Source organism: Oncorhynchus kisutch, linkage group LG11 (assembly GCF_002021735.2).
Source record: "Oncorhynchus kisutch isolate 150728-3 linkage group LG11, Okis_V2, whole genome shotgun sequence".
NCBI lineage: Eukaryota > Metazoa > Chordata > Actinopteri > Salmoniformes > Salmonidae > Oncorhynchus > Oncorhynchus kisutch.
The window spans coordinates 22,740,576-22,760,269 of NC_034184.2; the positions used below are offsets into that span (position 1 = coordinate 22,740,576).

Consider the following 19,694-nt stretch of genomic DNA (forward strand, 5'->3'; position numbering starts at 1 on the left):
TAAGCAACTCCAGTGTATATTTGGCCTTGTGTTTTAGGTTATTATCCTGCTGAAAGGTGAATTTGTCTCCCATTGTCTGTTGAAAAGCAGACCAAATCAGGCTTTCCTCTAGGATTTTGCCTGTGCTTAGCACCATTTTGTTTATTTTTAGCCCACAAAAACACCCTAGTACTTGCCGATGACAAGCATACCCTTAACATTATGCATCCACCACCATGCTTGAAAATATGAAGAATGGTAGTCAGTGATGTGTTGTGTTGGATTTGCCACAAACAATACTTTGTGTTCAGGACATACATTTAATTTCTTTGCCAATTTTTTTGCAGTTTTACTTTAGTGCCTTGTTGCAAACAAGATGTATGTTTTGGAGTATTTTAGTCTGTATATGCTTGCTTTGTCCACTCTGTCATTTAGGTTAGCATTGTGGAGTAACTATAATGTTGTCGATCCATCTTCAGTTTTCTCCTATCACAGCCATTAAACTCTAACTGTTTTAAGGTCAACATTGGGCTCATGGGGAAATCCCTGAGAGGTTTCCTTTCTCTCCAGCAACTGAATTAGGATGGACGCCTGTATCTTTGTAGTGGCTGGGTGAATTAATATACCATCCAAAGTGTAATTACTTTACCATGCTCAAAAGGATATTCAATGTCTGCTTTTTTGGAGGGAAAACATAATTCCACTTTGGCATTATGTGGTATTGTGTGTAGGCCAGGGACACAAAATCTCAATCTCAATACATTTTAAATTCAGGCGGTAACACAACAAAATGGTGGAATTCTTATTTCATTTGCATGACACAGCACACAAAGAAATAAAACAAAAATATCTTCATAAGTCATAAAAAAGGATTTAATTAAGGATACCAAAAATCACTGCAAAGGTCACAATTAAACATAATTTTGTTTAATAAAATCAGACACAGCAAAAATAAAACAGACCAAGCTCTCACAGGTAAAGCCCATTAATACACAGTCGATTAGCTCAGTTTTATAAATAACAAAATGACTTAAACTTGCTAGGCTAAGGTAACATTAGGTATGGTGCGGAAAGGTAAGGTATTCAGGCACATAAATGGCATATATGCACTAACAGAAAAGAATTTGCAACAGACACAGCAAACTTCAGATGAAGTCAAGATGTCAACATGTTTCTTTTCACCCTCACTCTTTTGACTGAAAGTAGATAGGATGTCCCAGGTTTACATTTGTTATACTAGCTATTTTTTACCTAAGAAAAATACGTACTTCTGTATTTTCATACAATACACAAACGAGTTATTGTGAAAAAAGGGAATATAAACAAACATTTCAGTAATGCTCACAAGGTTGTGTTTTAGATGATTAAACATTGGGCTTTTGAACATAGCAGCTTCTGTTATAGAGATACTGTAGCAAGCTCACAGATTTGCCCTGAAACTTTCTTTAGATGTCTTTAGATGTTGTTTACAATAATTGCATTCATCAATTTACAAATTATAATTATACGGGTGTTTAAACATTGCATATATATTACTACAAACAAATTTGGTAAACAAATTTAGGGGTGACCAATTCTGGGTGACCATTCAGAAAGTATGGTGCACAAAAAAGCACCAGGGAGCAGTATATAGCAATAGATTGGTATCATCAGCACTGTCCAAGTGGAGGTGCAGGCCTTTATTCCTGTGTACTTGTTTGAGCAGGGCAGAATTCTTAACATTGGATTACAATTTGCCCCAGAATCCAACCGATGCCAACCAAAATCAACCAAATGTAGGAGCAATTACTATCATTCTTTAAAGGGATAGTGCAATTTTCCCCTTGTAGCTGTTCCTGTATACTTCACACTGTCCCTTTAAAGCAAAATGGAGCTTGTGACATAACAAACCAGAATGTGACAAGAACAGAATGAAGACATATTGACGGCATAACCCACTGGGCTCAGACGTCAATTCAGCGTCTATTTCAAGTTGGTTCAGCGTAATTTCATTGAAATTATGTGGAATCAACATTGATTCAACCAGTGTGTGCCCAGTGGGAAGTCAATGGTGCCATCTGTCAATGATTTTAGGAGGCGGGATAATGATGATTTAAAGTGTTTCACTATCCAGATCCCTCTACATTTGTAAGATATCCAGACACAATGAGTTCCTGACTATCTAAGGGGGTCAGGAAGATCTGATCCCAATCATATCACAAGGCATATTTTAATCGTCTACACCTGTCTAAAAATGTGGGCACAATCAGAATGAGACAAGATCAGGACAAAGGACAAATGTTAGAACCGGGTATAAACTGGGCTTGAGAAAGCTCATGAAAGGACGCACATGGATATCTTTGCTATATGCTGCACATGTTAAGAGGTACTTCCTGTTTCCGTGACTGAGGGGATACACTGTAAAAAATGTGATCTTCCTGAGATTGGAAAGATTTGCTGTTTTTCTTTGAGCGTTATGCATCAACTCCAGACTGTTCGATTGCCTGCCTGCTGCCATGTTGGGTCAATAGTTTGGCCCTTTACTAAAAGGATCCCTGCTCCTCATCATGACACCGTAACACTTGGATAGATGGCACACCCCTGGCTGGCCAGGGGCCCCAGGGTTACCTCTCTTCCCCTCCTCCCCGTTTAGGCCAGGGGGTCCTGGTTTCCCTGGATGACCTAGTTTACTGTCTCCCTGGGGACCCATTGGACCTGGGAAAGTAGACCATTACAAATGAAGTGTTTCTCTTGTGGTTCCAAAACATGTTCTACTGGTTGCCAACAATTACTAATCCTGTTATTTGATCAGTTTTTACTGAATAGGAGTAGTTCATGTCAAAAGGCGAACAGTGTGTTTATCTGCATAATGCTCTGAAAACAGGTTGCAATACACATGAAATGACTCCCAGAAAGTGCTCTCAAACAGCTTGGACTGAGGACATGATTAGAACACTGTGCAGTGACCCAGACGCATCAATATTAAAATAATTGTACTGATTTCATTTCTATCTTGACTAACCAAGTAGAAATAATGATATTACATACAGTGCAATTGGAAAGTATTCAGACCCCTTGACTTTTTCCACATTTTGTTATGTTACACCCTTGTTCTAAAATGGATTAATTGTTTTTTTTCTTCACCAATCGACAAACAATACCCCATAACAGGTTTTTAGAAATGTTAGCAAATGTATTTTTTTTTAAACCCAGAAATATAACATTTACAGAAGTATTCAGACCCTTTATTTAGTACTTTGTTGAAACACAGCAATTACTTTGGCAGCATTTACAGCCTGGAGTCTTTTTGGGTATGATGCAACAAGCTTGGCACACCTGTATTTGGGGAGTTTCTCCCACTCTAGGGAGTGTTGTGGCACAACTTTTTTCAGGTCTCTCCAGAGATGTTAGATCGGGTTCATGTCTGGGTTCTGGCTGGGCCACTCAAGGACATTCAGAGACTTGTCCGGAAGTCACTCCTGCCTTGTCTGTCTTGGCTGTGTGACTAGGGTCGTTGTCCTGTTGGAAGGTAAACCTTCACCCCAGTCTGAGGTCCTGAGCACTCTGGAGCAGGTTTACATCAAGGATCTCTCTGTACTTTACTCTGTTCATCTTTCCCTCGATCCTGACTAGGCCAAAGAGTTCAATCTTGGTTTCATCAGAACAGAGAATCTTGTTTTTCATGGTCTGAGAGTCCTTTAGGTGCCTTTTGGAAACTCCAAGCGGGCTGTCATGTGCCTTTTACTGAGGAGAGGCTTCAGTCTGGCCTCTCTACCATAATGCTCTGACTGGGTTGTGCAGCAGAGATGGTTGTCTTTCTGGAAGGTTCTCCCATCTCCACAGAGGAACTCTAGAGCTCTGTCAGTGACCATCAGGTACTTGGTCACCTCCCTGACCAAGGCCATTCTTATCCGATTGCTCAGTTTGGCCGGGCGGCCAGCTCTAGGAAGAGTCTTGGTGATTCCACACTTTTTCCATTTAAGAATGATGGAGGCCACTGTGTTCTTGCAAACCTTCAATGGTGCAGCAATGTTTTATAGTACCCTTCCTCAGATCTGTGCCTCAACACAATCCTGTCTCGGTGCTCTACGGACAATTCCTTCGACCTCATGGCTTGGTTTTTGCTCTGACATGCACTGTCAACTGTGGGAACATATATAGACAGGTGTGTGCCTTTCCAAATCATGTCCAATCAATTGAATTTACAACAGGTGGACTCCAATGAAGTTGTAGAAACATCTCAAGGATGATCAATGGAACAGGATGCACCTGTACTCAATTTCGATTTTAATAGCAAAGGGTCTGAATACTTGTGTAAATAAGGCATTTCTGTTTTTTATGGGGTATTGTGTGTAGACTGATGATATTTTTATTTAATACATTTTAGAATAAGACTGTAACCAACAAAATGTGGGAAAAGTTGAGGGGTCTGAATACTTTCCGAATGCACATTATATAAAATTCGATGTGCAGTAGCATACCATATGGAGTAAATATATTTCATATTTATATTTTACCTGGAGACCCTGGTGTTCCCGGATCTCCAATATCTGCTCTTCCTTGACTCCCCTTCTCCCCCTTTATTCCTGGATCTCCTGGAAACACAAATAGAATGCAATGTGTTCCAGTACAAAGCCAATGTTTACTTACGTTCTACTTGACTGTTTACCCGTACATACTGCACAGATTAATTGAGTCCTACCTTTCAAGCCACACATCCCAGGACGCCCAGGTCGACCTGGATGGCCCGGCTGTCCAATGGAACCAGGGTTCCCAGTAAAGCCCCTTGATCCCTGGGGCCCAACATGGCCTGGTACTCCGGGAGTCCCGTCCCTGCTTTGGCAGTGGTCACAGTGACTTTGCTGCTGGTTACTGAGGAGTAGCGAAGGCATCTCCACTGGGATAAAAACACAATGGAGGGGGGCTGAGATATAGGTGCAGTATAGAGAATACAGCAATTATCAAACATGATCAATACTCACATCTAAGTACCTCTCTGCATATTTGCTGAATGATTTGCTTGGACATCTCCCTTCCCTGTGGAGATGTGACATGATTGATGGCATCATGCAAAAATGTCTCAATCAATTCATACAAACGGCATAGACATTGTTGGATCAATTATGATGATTGTTGGTAAATGAGCAGTTGAATGTGAGACTATGCATGGTGGTGAGTGTAATGGTGGGTTACATACAGGTTTACCCTCTAGTCCAGGTGGCCCAGGAGGCCCAACGTCACCGCTCTGTCCTCGAGGCCCAGACGGGCCTGTCTGCCCTGATATTCCTGGCTGGCCTTGGTGACCTCCCAGTCCCCTCTGACCGGGGTCTCCTGTTGTCCCTTTCTGGCATGCACAAGAGCATAGTATAAGTACACACAATGCTATACTCTAGATGAGGACGAATGCTTGGCTATTCAGGGCTACAGCAATTTACAGAAGTCAATGATAGACTTACCCCCCCTTTTTGTCCCGATGAGCCATTAGAGCCCTATCAATCAAAGTAATGATGGCTGATTAGTAATGTTGCTTAATTACAATTCAATTCACAACTCAATTTGAGAGTTGTTCCCATACTACCACATTTCCAATCCACTACATGAGTGTATTACAACATAGTCAGTGCTAGTCTACAATATGAAATTAATACATTGTGACAAGGAAAATATTCTTAGTTATGAATTATATACACTACCGGTCAAAAGTTTTAGAACACCTACTCATTCAAGGGTTTTCTTTATTTGTACTATTTTCTAAATTGTAGAATAATAGTGAAGACATGAAAACTATGAAATAACACATATAACACAAAATATATTTTATATTGGAGATTCATCAAATAGCCACCCTTTGCCTTGATGAAAGCTTTGCACACTCTTGGCATTCTCTTAACCAGATTCACCTGGAATTATTTTTACAAGTCTTGAAGGAGTTCCCATATATGCTGAGCACTTGCTGGCTGCTTTTCTTTCACTCTGCGGTCCAACTCTTCCCAAACCGTCTCGATTTGGTTGAGGTCGGGGGATTGTGGAGGCCAGGTCACTCTCCTTCTTGGTAACACAGCCTGGAAGTGTGTTTTGGGTCACTGTCCTGTTGAAAACAAATGATAGTGGGACTAAGTGCAAACCAGATGGGATGGCGTATCGCTGCAGAATTATGTAGTAGCCATGCTGGTTAAGTGTGCCTTGAATTCTAAGTAAATCACAGACAGTGTCACCTCCAAAGCACCATAACACCTCCTCCTCCATGCTTTACAGTGGGAAATACACAGGTGGAGATCATCCGTTCACCCACACCGCGTCTCACAAAGACACAGCGGTTAGAACCAAAAATCTCCAATTTGGACTCCAGACAAAAGGACAAATTTCCACCGGTCTAATGTCCACTGCTCGTGTTTCTTGGCCCAAGCAAGTCTCTTCTTCTTATTGGTGTCCTTTAGTAGTGGTTTCTTTGCAGCAATTCGACCATGAAGGCCTGATTCACACAGTCTCGTCTGAACATTTGATGTTGAGATGTGTTTGTTACTTCAACTCTGAAGCATTTATTTGGGCAGCAATTTCTGAGGCTGGTAACTCTAATGAACTTATCCTCTGCAGCAGAGGTAACTCTGGGTCTTCCATTCCTGTAGCGGTCTTCATGAGAGCTAGTTTCATCATAGCAACTGATGGATTTTGCAACTGCCCTTGAAGAAACTTTCAAACTTCTTGAAATGTTCCGTGTTGACTGAACTTCATGTCTTAAAGTAATGATAGACTGTCATTTCTCTTTGCTTATTTGAGATGTTCTTTCCATAATATAGACTTGTTCTTTTACCAAATAGGGCAATCTTCTGTATACCCCACTACCTTGTCACAACACAACTGATTGGTTCAAACGCATTAAGGAAAGAAATTCCACAAATTAACTTTTAAGAACAAGCACCTGTTCATTTAAATGCATTCCAGGTGACTACCTCATGAAGCTGGTTGAGGGAATGCCAAGAGTGTGCAAAGCTGTCATCAAGGCAAAGGTTGGCTATCTGAAGAATCTCAAATATAAAATATATTTTGATTTGATTAACACTTTTTTGCTTACTACATGATTCCATGTGTGTTATTTCATACTTATAATGTCTTCACTAACATTCTACAATGTAGAAAAGAGTAAAAAATAAAGAAAACCCTTGAATGAGTAAGTGTTCTAAAACTTTTGACCTGTAGTGTAGGCTATGGAAAAATACCTAATGTGGTTAGAACAGTTTCACAAATCATAGCATTTGCAAGCATTAAGTACTGTGTAACTGGGCTTCCGAGGCAACTGGCCAATCAACTGTCCAATGGGATAAAATACTTTTATATTAAAGCCATAATTCAATCATTGATATATGGTGCAATTTGAAAGTATTCAGACCCCTTGACTTTTCCCACATTTTGTTATGTTACAGCCGTACACTAAAATTGACAAAATTATTTTTTCAAACTACACAAAATACTCCATAACGACAAAGCAAAATTGGGTTTTTAGTATTTACGTAAGTATTCAGACCCTTTGTTATGTGACTCCAAATTGAGCTCAGGTGCAACCTGTTTCCATTGATCATCCTTGAGATGTTTCTACAACTTGGAGTCCACCTGTGGTAAATTCAATTGATTGGACATGATTTGGAAACCACACACCTATTTATATAAGGTCCTACAGTTGACTGTGCATGTCAGAGCAAAAACCAAACCATGAGGTTGAAGGAACTGTTCGTAGAGCTCCAAGACAGGATTGTGTCGAGGAACAGATCTAGGGAAGGGTACCCAAAAAATTCCTGCAGCATTGAAGGTTGCCAAGAACACAGTGGCCTACATCTTTCTTAAATGGAAGAACCACCAAGGCTCTTCCTAGAGCTGGCCGCCCAGCCAAACTGAACAATCGGGCCTTGGAGAAGGGCCTTGGTCAGGGAGATGACCAAGAACCCGATGGTCACTCTAACAGAGTTCCAGAGTTCCTCTGAGGAGATGGGAGAATCTTCCAGAAGAACAACCATCTCTGCAGCACTCCACCAATCAGGTCTTTATGGTAGTGTGGCCAGACTGAAGCCACTCCTCAGTAAAAGGCACATGACAACCCGCTTGGAGTTTGCCAAAAGGCACCTAAAGGACTCTCAGACCATGGGAAACAAGACTCTCTGTTCTGATGAAACCATCATTGAACTATTTAGCCTGAATGACAAGCGTCGCGTCTGGAGGAAACCTGGCACCATCCCTACGGTGAAGCATGGTGGTGGCAGCATCATGCTGTGGGGATGTTTTTCAGCATTAGGATCGAGGGAAAGATGAACAGAGCAAAGTACAGAGAGCTGAAAACCTGCTCCAGAGCACTCAGGAACATAGACTGGGGCGAAAGTTTACCTTCCAACAGGACAACGACCCTAAGCACACAGCAAAGACAATGCAGGAGTGGCTTCGGGACATGTCTGAATGTCCTTGAGTGACCCAGCCAGAGCCCAGACTTGAACCCGATCGAACATCTCTGGACAGACCTGAAAATAGCTGTTCAGCGACTCTCCCCTTCCAACATGACTAAGCTTGAGAGGATCTGCAGAGAAGAATGGGAGAAACTCCCCAAATACAGGTGTGCCAAGCTTGTAGCATCATACCCAAGAAGACTCGAGGCTAACTGCTGCCAAAGGTGCTTCAATAAAGTACTGAGTAAAGGGTCTGAAAACTTAGGTAAATGTGATATTTCAGTTTTTGTTTTTTTATACATTTGCAAGCATTTCGAAAAACCTGCCTTCGCTTTGTCATTTTGGGGTATTAAGTATAGAATGATGAGGGGGAAAAACAATTTAATCCATTTTAGAATAAGGCTGTAACGTAACAAAATGTGGAAAAAGCCAAGGGGTCTGAATACTTTCCAAATGCACTGTAATCATAGGAAGTGCAACTTACATGATTACCTGGAATCCCCATATCTCCCTTTTCACCACTTAATCCCTGTAGAGAAAATTCAACTAGCAATTATGGTGTTTGTTTTTAGTCGTACAATGTTTTTGTAATTTTTGCTTGTGATTAAATGTAAGGTCTTCAGTAATCAAGTCATTGTCCTTCAGAACAGTTTTAAAATGTCCAGTCATGATTTTAGAATGAGATTTTAAGGAAAGGTTGTTGCTACAGTTGAAGTCAGAAGTTTACATACACTTAGGTTGGAGTCATTAAAACTCGTTTTTCAACCACTCCACAAAATTCTTGTTAACAAACTATAGTTCTGGCAACTCGGTTAGGACATCTACTTTGTGCATGACAAGTAATTTTCCCAACAATTGTTAACAGACAGATTATTTCACTTATAATTCACTGTATCACGATTCCAACAGCTTGGAAAATTCCAGAAAATGATGTCAAGCTTCTGATAGGATAATTGACATAATTTGAGTCAATTGGAGGTGTACCTGTGGATGTATTTCAAGGCCTACCTTCAAACTCAGTGCCTCTTTGCTTGACATAATGGGAAAATCTAAAGAAATTAGCCAAGACCTCAGAAAACGTTTTGTAGACCCCCACAAGTCTGGTTAATCCTTGGGAGCAATCTCCAAACACCTGAAGGTGCCACGTTCATCTGTACAAACAATAGTACGCAAGTATAAACACGATGGTACCACGCAGTCGTCATACCGCTCAGGAAGGAGACGCGTTCTGTCTCCTAGAGATGAAAGTACATTGGTGCGAAAAGTGCAAATAAATCCCAGAACAACAGCAAAGGACCTTGTGAAGATGCTGGAGGAAACAGGTACAAAAGTATCTATATCCACAGTAAAACGAGTCCTATATCGACATAACCTGAAAGGCCGCTCAGCAAGGAAAAAGCCACTGCTCCAAAACCGCCATAGAAATCCAGACTACGGTTTGCAACTGCACATGGGGACAAAGATCATACTTTTTGGAGAAATGTCCTCTGGTCTGATGAAACAAAAATAGAACTGTTTGGCCATAATGACCATCGTTATGTTTGGAGGTAAATGGGGGAGGCTTGCAAGCCAAAGAACACCAACCCAACCGTGAAGCACGGGGGTGGCAGCTTCATGTTGTGGGGGTGCTTTGCTGCAGGAGGGACTGGTGCACATCACAAAATAGATGGCATCATGAGGGAGGAAGATTACGTGGGTACTTTGAAGCAACATCTCAAGACATCAGAAGTTAAGGCTTGGTCGCTAATGGATCTTCCAAATGGACAATGACCCCAAGCATACTTCCAAAGTTGTGGCAAAATGGCTTAAGGATAACAAAGTCAAGGTATTGGAGTGGCTATCACAAAGCCCTGACCTCAATCCTATGGAAAATTTGTGGGCAGAACTGAAAAAGCGCGTGCGAGCAAGGAGGCCTACAAACCTGACTCAGTTACACCAGCTCTGTCAGGAGGAATGGGCCAAAATTCACCCAACTTATTGTGGGAAGCTTGTGGAAGGCTACCCAAAACGTTTGACCCAAGTTAAACTATTTAAAGGCAATGCTACCAAATAATAATTGAGTGTATGTAAACTTCTGACCCACTGGGAATGTGATGAAAGAAATAAAAGCTGAAATAAATAATTCTCTCTACTCTTATTCTGACATTTCACATTCTTAAAATAAAGTGGTGATCCTAACTGACCTAAGACAGGGCATTTTTACAAGGATTAAATGTCAGGAATTGTGAAAAGCTGAGTTTAAATGTATTTGGCTAAGGTGTATGTAAACTTCCGACTTCAACTGTATGTCCATGACAGTCAGTTTAATGGATATTTTACATCCAGAGACTCAGTCCAAGTGACTTCTTAACCGCAGTCCTGTGGTGACATTGTCATTTGACTCGGTATGCTTCCTAGTTTTTCCCACAAAGATCATAGCTATCCCTGTTTTCCATGACATTAAATCAATTAAGAGGTTGTTCAACATGATTCCATTCCGGCTAAATGAAAGCAACCACATTTGGAAGGAGGTAGTGAACCGAGCATCCGATTACACCCCAAGTCTTTTGTAAATGGAAAATGTAGCAACCTCTATTTATGTTTTCCCAAGCAATCTCTGGTCCATAAGTAAATGTACATTTTCAATATGTTCTACAGTTACAGTATGTTCACTTTCATTCTTTGCTGTATACCATTATTTGTTCTCTTGGTCTGAGCAACATGGCAAAATGCAATCAAACTGAATACTTGAAATGTCTGGAACATGAGGACAGACGCTCCATCCAATGCCTCAGGTGTTGCTAATGGGTTTGAAATATCATCAGGTGTTACATAAGAAAACCCAAATCAAATGTTATGAATACCTCCCCTCCTCGTTCACCTGGATCTCCCCTTTTTCCCTGTTGAGATAGAATCGACACCGCAATCACATGTTATTCTTATGGGCAGTAGGAGAAAATAGAGTTACGACTACAAATGTTTCAACTTCAATACCCACATACTGCCCCACATCCATGACACATGCTATGGATATGACAGATGACAGTATGTTCAACATTATACAAGCCTCTTGTAGTGTTTCACTCGTTTTTTCTGATATTTTGTAGTAAGATTGCAACTTGTCCTGAAGTGGTAGAAATGAAATGAAAGGCAAACTGAAAAGTACTGTTTATGATATTTCTGAAATGGTAAACTATTGTCTCAAAACATGTCTGAAACAGTTCCTGTAAACAATACTGTTATAGATCAATTATGTATTTTACTGCATTCGATTAACCCTCACCTGTAAATTGCAGTCCTTGGGGTAATTTATTTATTTCATCCCATGAAAGACTTGCTTGTTTGCTGTAGTATAAATTAATATTCTTTATTGAAGTTAATGGAGGTAAATCTGGAAACACAGCTCACCATAAAGTAGGTTTCTGGCTCCTAATTCTTAATCAAAATGCAACAGCAGTATGTTTCCTCCAATCAAAATGTGATTGGGATGGCAACACTGAAAACATTTGCAGAAAACATTCCTAATGCTCAATCCCAGCTCAATCGTACACTGCGTCTCAGAAGAAGAAAACATTTATATCAATTTCAAAAGGATGTGAGATCCTCTTTGAACAGAACATTTAGTGAAAATTACTATAATTGCTCATTTCAATAATTCCAGTAATTGCTAAATAAGCCTACACACAGGTAAATCCCTATCAAACTTTCAAGACAGTATTTTCCCAGCAGTTAAGAGTGATTTTGTAGGAGCCTGTAAATACCTTAGGTCCTGTCAAGCCTGGCATTCCTGGGTGTCCTGGCTGACCTGCTATTCCAGGGTCACCTGACATGCCCTGGAATAACATTCCTTCAATCAAGCATCATACTGTACATAGTAAGAACATATGGTAAGAACATGGTAAGGACACTTCGTCTTTTAGACGTTCTATAGCTTACATCGTACTGTAAACAGTTCTAAATGATGTCATGTATCACCTTTACTGTCTATTTACATTCACAATAAGCATAATCAACAGATATGAAATGTTAAATGTTGACCTCTGGTCCTGAAACCCCTGGTTGACCTGGTAGTCCACTTTCACCTTTGTTGCCCTTTATTTGAAAAAATGTAATTAATTAAAGGCGGAATTCTATAGTAAGACATAGCACACAATCCACAGTAGATACTGATATGGAAATACAATTCTGCTTTTAAATCATAAAATACTGCTGTGGGAAAAAAGAAAAGCTCATAATCAGCATTAGAGTTTTAGGCGACAATTGATTTTTCTAAACAAATGTGTTCCAGTAACTGCTGTCTGAAACGAATCCATGAATATGAAAACACTGCTCATGTCCATAAACTACTATTTCACCCCTGTGCCATTAACTAATACACATTGGCTCTCGTTAATGCGAGATCAGCTAATAAAAAGTGACTGGGAGACAGAGAGTCGGAGACCAGAGAAACAGACCGCTTTTGATTTCCATCCCAAAATTCCACTGACGAAGGCAATAGTAGCACTGTAGGCTTGGACCACCACTTCATTTGGCATCACTAGTATAGCCATGGCACCGCTCTAAACAACATACTCGCTAGAAGTTATATCCATGTAGAAAATGCTAACCCAAGCTAGGGTTGCAAAATTCCAGGAACGTTCAATAAATTCCTTCGTTTTCTAGAAATCCTGGTTGGAATATTTCAACCCTAACCCAAGCAAAACTATATGCATCAACAATAACACTGAGGAACTAATTTCACACACCAATAGACAAGGGACTGATATTCACAGTGCAACTATAAAATCCTGCCTTGTAAGGACAGATGAGGTAATGCAGCTGGCAGCATTTGGGATTTTATAACACTCTGTTGCTCTGTGTGGTCATCACTGCCTCTAGTGGTGGTGTTGCAACACTGCATGTCTGGGGAATACATTCCCTGACACAGTACCAGTAAGGTAGGATCACAACACTCAAATTGCTCCACACATACTGTACCTTCATTGGTTCACAACGTTTCAATGCTAATGGTGTAATAAAGGTATGTGTTTGAGCAATTGAGTGTGCAGATCTTTACTATTGCTATTTACTATTGAGATTTTCTCAGCCTAGCACCCCATGAAAGTACATTTGACTATTTCTGCAAATAGTATTCACATGGACATTGGGCAAAATACAATTGACATCATCCCTGAAAGGGTTTGTTCACAGCATGTTAAATTTCTTGAACAGAAGAAAAATTACTGTTACCGTAGGTCCAGGTCGCCCTGATGATCCAGGTTCACCAGGAAAGCCATTATCACCCTAAAGAAGAAAAACAATAAAACAACATAAATGTAAATATCCCCCGTATCTCTAGACATTTGTTGTCATTGAGTAAGTGTGAAAATGACTTAGCACTATGTCAATACATATTTAAGACACATACTACTGTAAGTGTGATCCTGAATACATTTGGACAACGTTAAACTATCTATTGACTGCAGCCAACTTACAGATGTTCCAGTTGAACCTTTGGCACCTTTCAGTCCTGACCAACCAGCTTCACCCTGTAATTATAATGATAGAATTAATAACATATGCAGTAACCTTTTTATATTGTAATTTTGTGCAAAGGTTTGCCAATTTTGAAAAAGAGTATATAAGAACAACTTTCTTCATTGATTACATGTGTTTTCTTTCTATATTTCACATGACAGCTTCATTAAAAATTATTTATGCATTTCAATATCAAAACTCAAACCATAGTTTATAAATGTCTGATGTTATGGGAAAAAAACATTGAGTCCCCATACTTTTAAAAATGTTCTTCTTTGTGCTCTTGGCTGAAGTATTTTCAAATTTCAGTATACTTTATAACGGTGCATGTAAACTGTGGTTGAACACAGCATAATGTTCATTCATAGTTTTAGACATAGAACAAGGGAATGTACAATAAAGAAGCACAATAACATAGCCTTTCTTGCAAGCACAAAATGTTTGCTAATGTATAAACTTGCTGGAAAGAAGATTGTGACTTTGAATCTATGTTTTTATTTAAAACACCATAATATCAATTTAATGGACAGTATGGGCATGTCCTGATATGAGCAGACCTTTATGATAATAACAGGAGCTCACCTTAGTTCCACTCTGGCCTACGTTTCCAGGCACGCCAGGCAAACCCTGGAAACAAAGACAGCGCAAATTAGGGTTAAGTGCCTTCCTGATTTTTCACCTTGGGCATTTGAACCAGCAACCTTTCGGTTACGGGCTCTAACCACTAGGCTACCTGCCGCCCTTACTCTATATGACAGCACACAAAGTCACATTTTACTTACCATGATATTAGCCTATACATTACAATTGAATTCAATGCATTTGTATTCAATGCAGTATATAGATGAAAGGCAGACAGTTAAGAGTTTCCTCCCCCTCTAATGTAGCTAACATACATGGTTCACAGATGTATGGTTTTGTTTTCTTTCTTCTGAGAGTCTGGATTAATCACATATAAAATGTCTCTCCCCTGAGCTTCGCTTGCTTTATCAGCCAGCCGGTTTAATGGCTTCCACAGGATGTTGTTAAAACAAATGCAAATACAGCCCTAATGCAGAGAACAGTGGTACTATATACTGTATCATTGGGTATCACAATGAATGGACAGGAAGATAGCGTCTTAAAACCTCATTGTATTTATAATGCATCAGAGAGATTATTATACCAAACTATATAATATACAGTATGTGTGTGTTAACCCTTTGTTTATCTCTTCATAAAATGCTGATTGATTTTATATGAATTTTTTATTTCACCTTTATTTAACCAGGTACGCTAGTTGAGAACAAGTTCTCATTTACAACTGCGACCTGGCCAAGATAAAGCATAGTAGTATTAACAGACAGCAACACAGAGTTACACATGGAGTAAACAATAAACAAGTCAATAACACAGTACCAAAAAATTTAATTAAAAAAATAAAATATATATATATATATATATACCTATACATTGTGTGCAAAAGGCATGACGAGGTAGGTGAATAATTACAATTTAGCAGATTAACACTGGAGTGATAAATGATCAGATGGTCATGTGCAGGTAGAGATACTGGTGTGCAAAAGAGCAGAAAAGTAAATAAATAAAAACAGTATGGGGATGAGGTAGGTAAATTGGGTGGGCTATTTACCGGTGGACTATGTACAGCTGCAGCGATCGGTTAGCTGCTCAGATAGCAGATGTTTAAAGCTGGTGAGGGAGATAAAAGTCTCCAACTTCAACGATTTTTGCAATTCGTTCCAGTCACAGGCAGCAGAGAACTGGAAGGAAAGGCGGCCAAATGAGGTGTTGGCTTTAGGGATGATCAGTGAGATACACCTGCTGGAGCGCGTGCTACGGGTGGGTGTTGCCATCGTGACCAGTGAACTGAGATAAGGCGGAGCTTTACCTAGCATGGACTTGTAGATGACCTGGAGCCAGTGGGTCTGGCAACGAATATGTAGCGAGGGCCAGCCGACTAGAGCATACAGGTCGTTGGTTGACTCCTAAACAAGCTGGTTGACTCCTAAACATGATAAACCTAATAGTACAAATAGGTTTGTTGTCCAAGAAATACACTACGTTGAGAGGAATCATAAAGTTTGTATAGAGAAAATACATGTTTACGTGGACCTATAAGTGTTCTCTGCTCACAATAGTTTTCACTTGGATATAATCAGTCATTTGAACATGGAAAATGAAACTTGGACACTTTCAGAGTCATTAGGACATAAAGTCTCATACCTCAAAGCTAATAAAAAAGCCACTATATATACAGTAGATGGTTTTAAATTAATAGTGACAGTCCCAAAAAGACTTTAGACAAGTTACTACTAATTTATATCAATAATAGGTGTTTCAAATACTTGAGGATAAGTTCCATGAAGTGGAATGGATGCATTCCAGTTCCATGCAAGCTTACCCAGTTTATCTGACCACTCAGTGTAACAAATCTGGAGTTTATAATAAGAAGCATGTGTGTAGTGAACAAATATGCCATGTTTATGGAAATACTAAACAAGGCCTACTACATTTAGTGATACCCAATATCCCTGATAATTCACTGTGGTCTAACCCTGGTGCAAGATGAGGCCAAAGACAAAATATTGTGTACAGGCCAAGGTCAGTTGATACGTCATCTTTAAGTAGTCCCAGAGACGACTAGGTCTCCTTTTTCAAGTATGATCTACGTATGTTCATAGCTAGCTGCTATATTATCTGTTGAAAACATGTCCTCCTTTTCAAAGATTTTAAACAGACATCTTTCACACTTCAAACAATTAATAACTTCAAAGGCTACACGAATATGGGTGACGTAACACGTTCTTACGTAGTTGGTGTATTGGCGGAAAATGAAGAATAACCAACAATGTCACATCCCAAGCAGGGATTGAGAAGCATTTTACATTTATTAATAAACATTGAGTGACGCTCTAGAATTTCCCAGAAATCTATTACATTTTAGTAATTTAGCAGATGCTCTTATCCAGAGCAACTTACAGTATTGAGTACATACATTTTCATACTGATCCCCCCCCCCCATAGCCCTGGCGTTGCAAGCACAATGCCCCACCAACTCAGCTACATGACACTACATACCTGTCTGTTCCCCTTTAAGTGATTATGTCATTCATCCCTGATCTTCCTTGACAATAGTATGTACTTCTCCATCAGTCTCAACACTGGTAGGCTCCTTGCTTTTTTTGTTGCCAATTTCTAAATAACTACCATCTTTAAAAAATCATGCTTTCCTAGATGTTTCTCTGTGTGAAGGTGCCAGGACCGGGCCTTGGAAAATGTTTTCTGTTTTTTTACCACATCCTCTTCAGACTTTATGCTCCTCTGTTCTTCCTAAAATGCTTCCCTTTCTTGCCTTTGATGTTCATGTGGTAGACTAACTACTATATAAACAATGTTACTTGTCCATATCACGACATGCAACACTGTACCACAACTTTCTTATTCCTAAGATGTTTTTCATGTAGCTAGCATGCCAAAATGGTCAAAATTCACACATTTCACTACCTCAGCGGTAATCCCCCTAAGACCCCTAAGACTTTCATTATCAAACACACAACCATCAAAACATTATGTTAGCCAAATTCTGCATATTCCGTTATACCTCACAGCATAATCTGATCTTCCGGTCTTGCACTCTAAAAGCCATCCCACTGGGCACACAGTAGTTGAATCAACCAACGTGGAAAAGATGCTGAATTGACGTCTGTTCCCAGTGGGATAGATCTATGTTTGGCAGTTGAGCGTGGCAATATTTGTTGTTCATAGACTAATGGGAAAAGTGCCTAACATTTGTGAATGTACAGTTGAGTCAATAAACAGTTTAGAATTGTTGACCATATCCAACAAAACTACCTTGAAATGGCTCTTTAGTAATTTTTCATGATAAACGGTGGCAGATGTTTGGCAAATGACAGAGACTATATCTTGAGGGGATTGTAAAAGAACATGGAAACATGTTGCAAAATAACTCCTCAAGAATCCTCAGACACTGCAAACATATTAAAAGCTGTTCCCTAGAGCATGCTATTGATCAAATCACGAGAAATTACATCACTTATTAAAGATCAGGACAATTAGCCACATCAGTTAAGGCACAATAAAAATCAATTGATGTGTCATATAAGACAGGGAATCAGATGAGCCAAAAGCTAATGTATGTGTAAAACAGCAAAGACGTTCTTGGAATAGGCTAAGTAGTACATCATGGTCAACTATGGTATGTGACACGTATTCTTGGATCGCTGATGGAGTATGGAGAAGATAAGTGTTATTCTATGAACAGGTTGTGACTGTGACACTTAAATGACTCATGGCTCATTGAAGGTGATAACGACATATTGGCACAAAGCATTCCATATAGTATTTTCTTCCAATGGAATTATATTTATTTGCCTATCTATGAAAGTGTCCAAGAACAGCCTTCGTTCCCTTCTCTTTACTTTGTTACATTGTGTTCTACTCATTTGAAATTTGACTGCAAAGAACTCTAGCTAGGACAGTGGATCTGGGCCGATTCCGGCTGAGAGTCGGGGCACTCGGCTGAGATTCAGACTCGGCCCGACGTCATGTGGCCCGAGTCTGGGCCGCCTTCGGCACTATTACTTATGGCTAGAATGCGGGATTGAGCTCGGGCTGATTCCGGTGTGAGTTATCTGGCCCAAATGTATTACTTGGGGCTCGGGCCGATTGGGGCTACTCTCTGGCAGATGATTACGCGGGCTGCTTTATATAATTAACATTTCATTATTCATTTATTTTTCCATATTTTCTCATTGTTTCTGTGAGCCAAAAATGTAATTAACATTTAAATTACATTCTTGAAGAGTCTTTTCTGTTTAAGTAGTATTTTGATACTTTGTACAAGGCAATTGATCAGAATTGAAAACTTTGTGGATGGGGCCTCCCGAGTGGCACAGCGGTCTAAGACACTGCATCGCTGTGCGAACTGCGTTGCTACAGATGCTGGTTCGATTCCCGTATGTGTCGCAGCCGGCCACGACCTGGAGACCCATGAGGCGACGCACAATTGGACCAGTGTCGTCCGGGTTAGGGGAGGGTTTGGCCGGCCGGAAGGTCCTTGTCCCATCGCACTGTGGCTACTCCTGTGGCGATCCGGGCGCATGCACGCTGACACGGTCGACAGATGTATGGTGTTTCCTCCGACACGTTGGTGTGGCTGGCTTCCGGGTAAAGCGTGCATTGTGTCAAGAAGCAGTGCGGCTTGGCAGGGTTGTGTTTCAGGGGACGCATGGCTCTTGGCCTTGTTGTAGCGATGGGACAAGACTGCAACTGCCAATTGGATATGTCTTTCATTTTGGATACATTTATTTACATTTGCATCGGGCCGTTTCTGGGGGGATTCTGGTAAGATGCCGGCAAAGTCGGCTGAAATCCGGTAGACGGAAACGGCCCGATGTACTTGGACCGATTCTGTGCATTGATTCATTTTGATTCTGGGCCGAGTCTGACACCCGATTCCAGTCCGATTCAATCAGTTCCGAGCCCCCGGAAGAGGGCCACTTCTGAGACGATTCCTCATTGCTATCTGGAAAATCAACATCCTTTCAATTCCAAACACTAAATATGCCCGAAGGACCTTTAACACCGCATGAGCTACAGTATTCTGCTTGGTCAGCAAAATGCTGAAGTGCAGGTTTTGCTATACTGCATCCATCTGTTGGCTTTGGATAGGGCCTGTAAGTAGTTTTGGAGGGCCAATAGGAGGTGCTCATCCATCTAATCTAAAAACCCTCCAATGGCTCAATGTGGCATCTTTCAGATACAACACTCATGATCTTCGCTGGTTATTGA

General features: G+C 40.3%; 1 protein-coding gene across 5 annotated transcripts in view; it reads right to left on the reverse strand.

The window, feature by feature from the left end:
* Positions 1-884: 884 nt before the first annotated feature.
* The window catches only part of LOC109899860 (collagen alpha-1(XXI) chain-like), a 62,967-nt gene continuing 44,157 nt past the window's right edge, over positions 885-19,694 (reverse strand). For 2 of the 5 annotated variants that reach the window (XM_020495465.2, XM_031835450.1), the window contains 13 exons: positions 14,466-14,510; positions 13,841-13,894; positions 13,596-13,649; positions 12,405-12,458; positions 12,128-12,199; positions 11,231-11,266; positions 8,872-8,916; positions 5,415-5,447; positions 5,156-5,302; positions 4,941-4,995; positions 4,661-4,855; positions 4,476-4,553; positions 885-2,673 (listed from right to left, as the gene is read on the reverse strand). In XM_020495465.2, coding sequence (XP_020351054.1) covers positions 2,483-2,673; positions 4,476-4,553; positions 4,661-4,855; positions 4,941-4,995; positions 5,156-5,302; positions 5,415-5,447; positions 8,872-8,916; positions 11,231-11,266; positions 12,128-12,199; positions 12,405-12,458; positions 13,596-13,649; positions 13,841-13,894; positions 14,466-14,510 — 1,059 coding nt within the window. In that variant the 3' untranslated portion in view covers positions 885-2,482. Of the gene's footprint in view, positions 2,674-4,475; positions 4,554-4,660; positions 4,856-4,940; positions 4,996-5,155; positions 5,303-5,414; positions 5,448-8,871; positions 8,917-11,230; positions 11,267-12,127; positions 12,200-12,404; positions 12,459-13,595; positions 13,650-13,840; positions 13,895-14,465; positions 14,511-19,694 lie in introns of those variants that run through there. The other 3 variants (XR_004211592.1, XR_004211594.1, XR_004211593.1) reach the window with 3 other exon arrangements.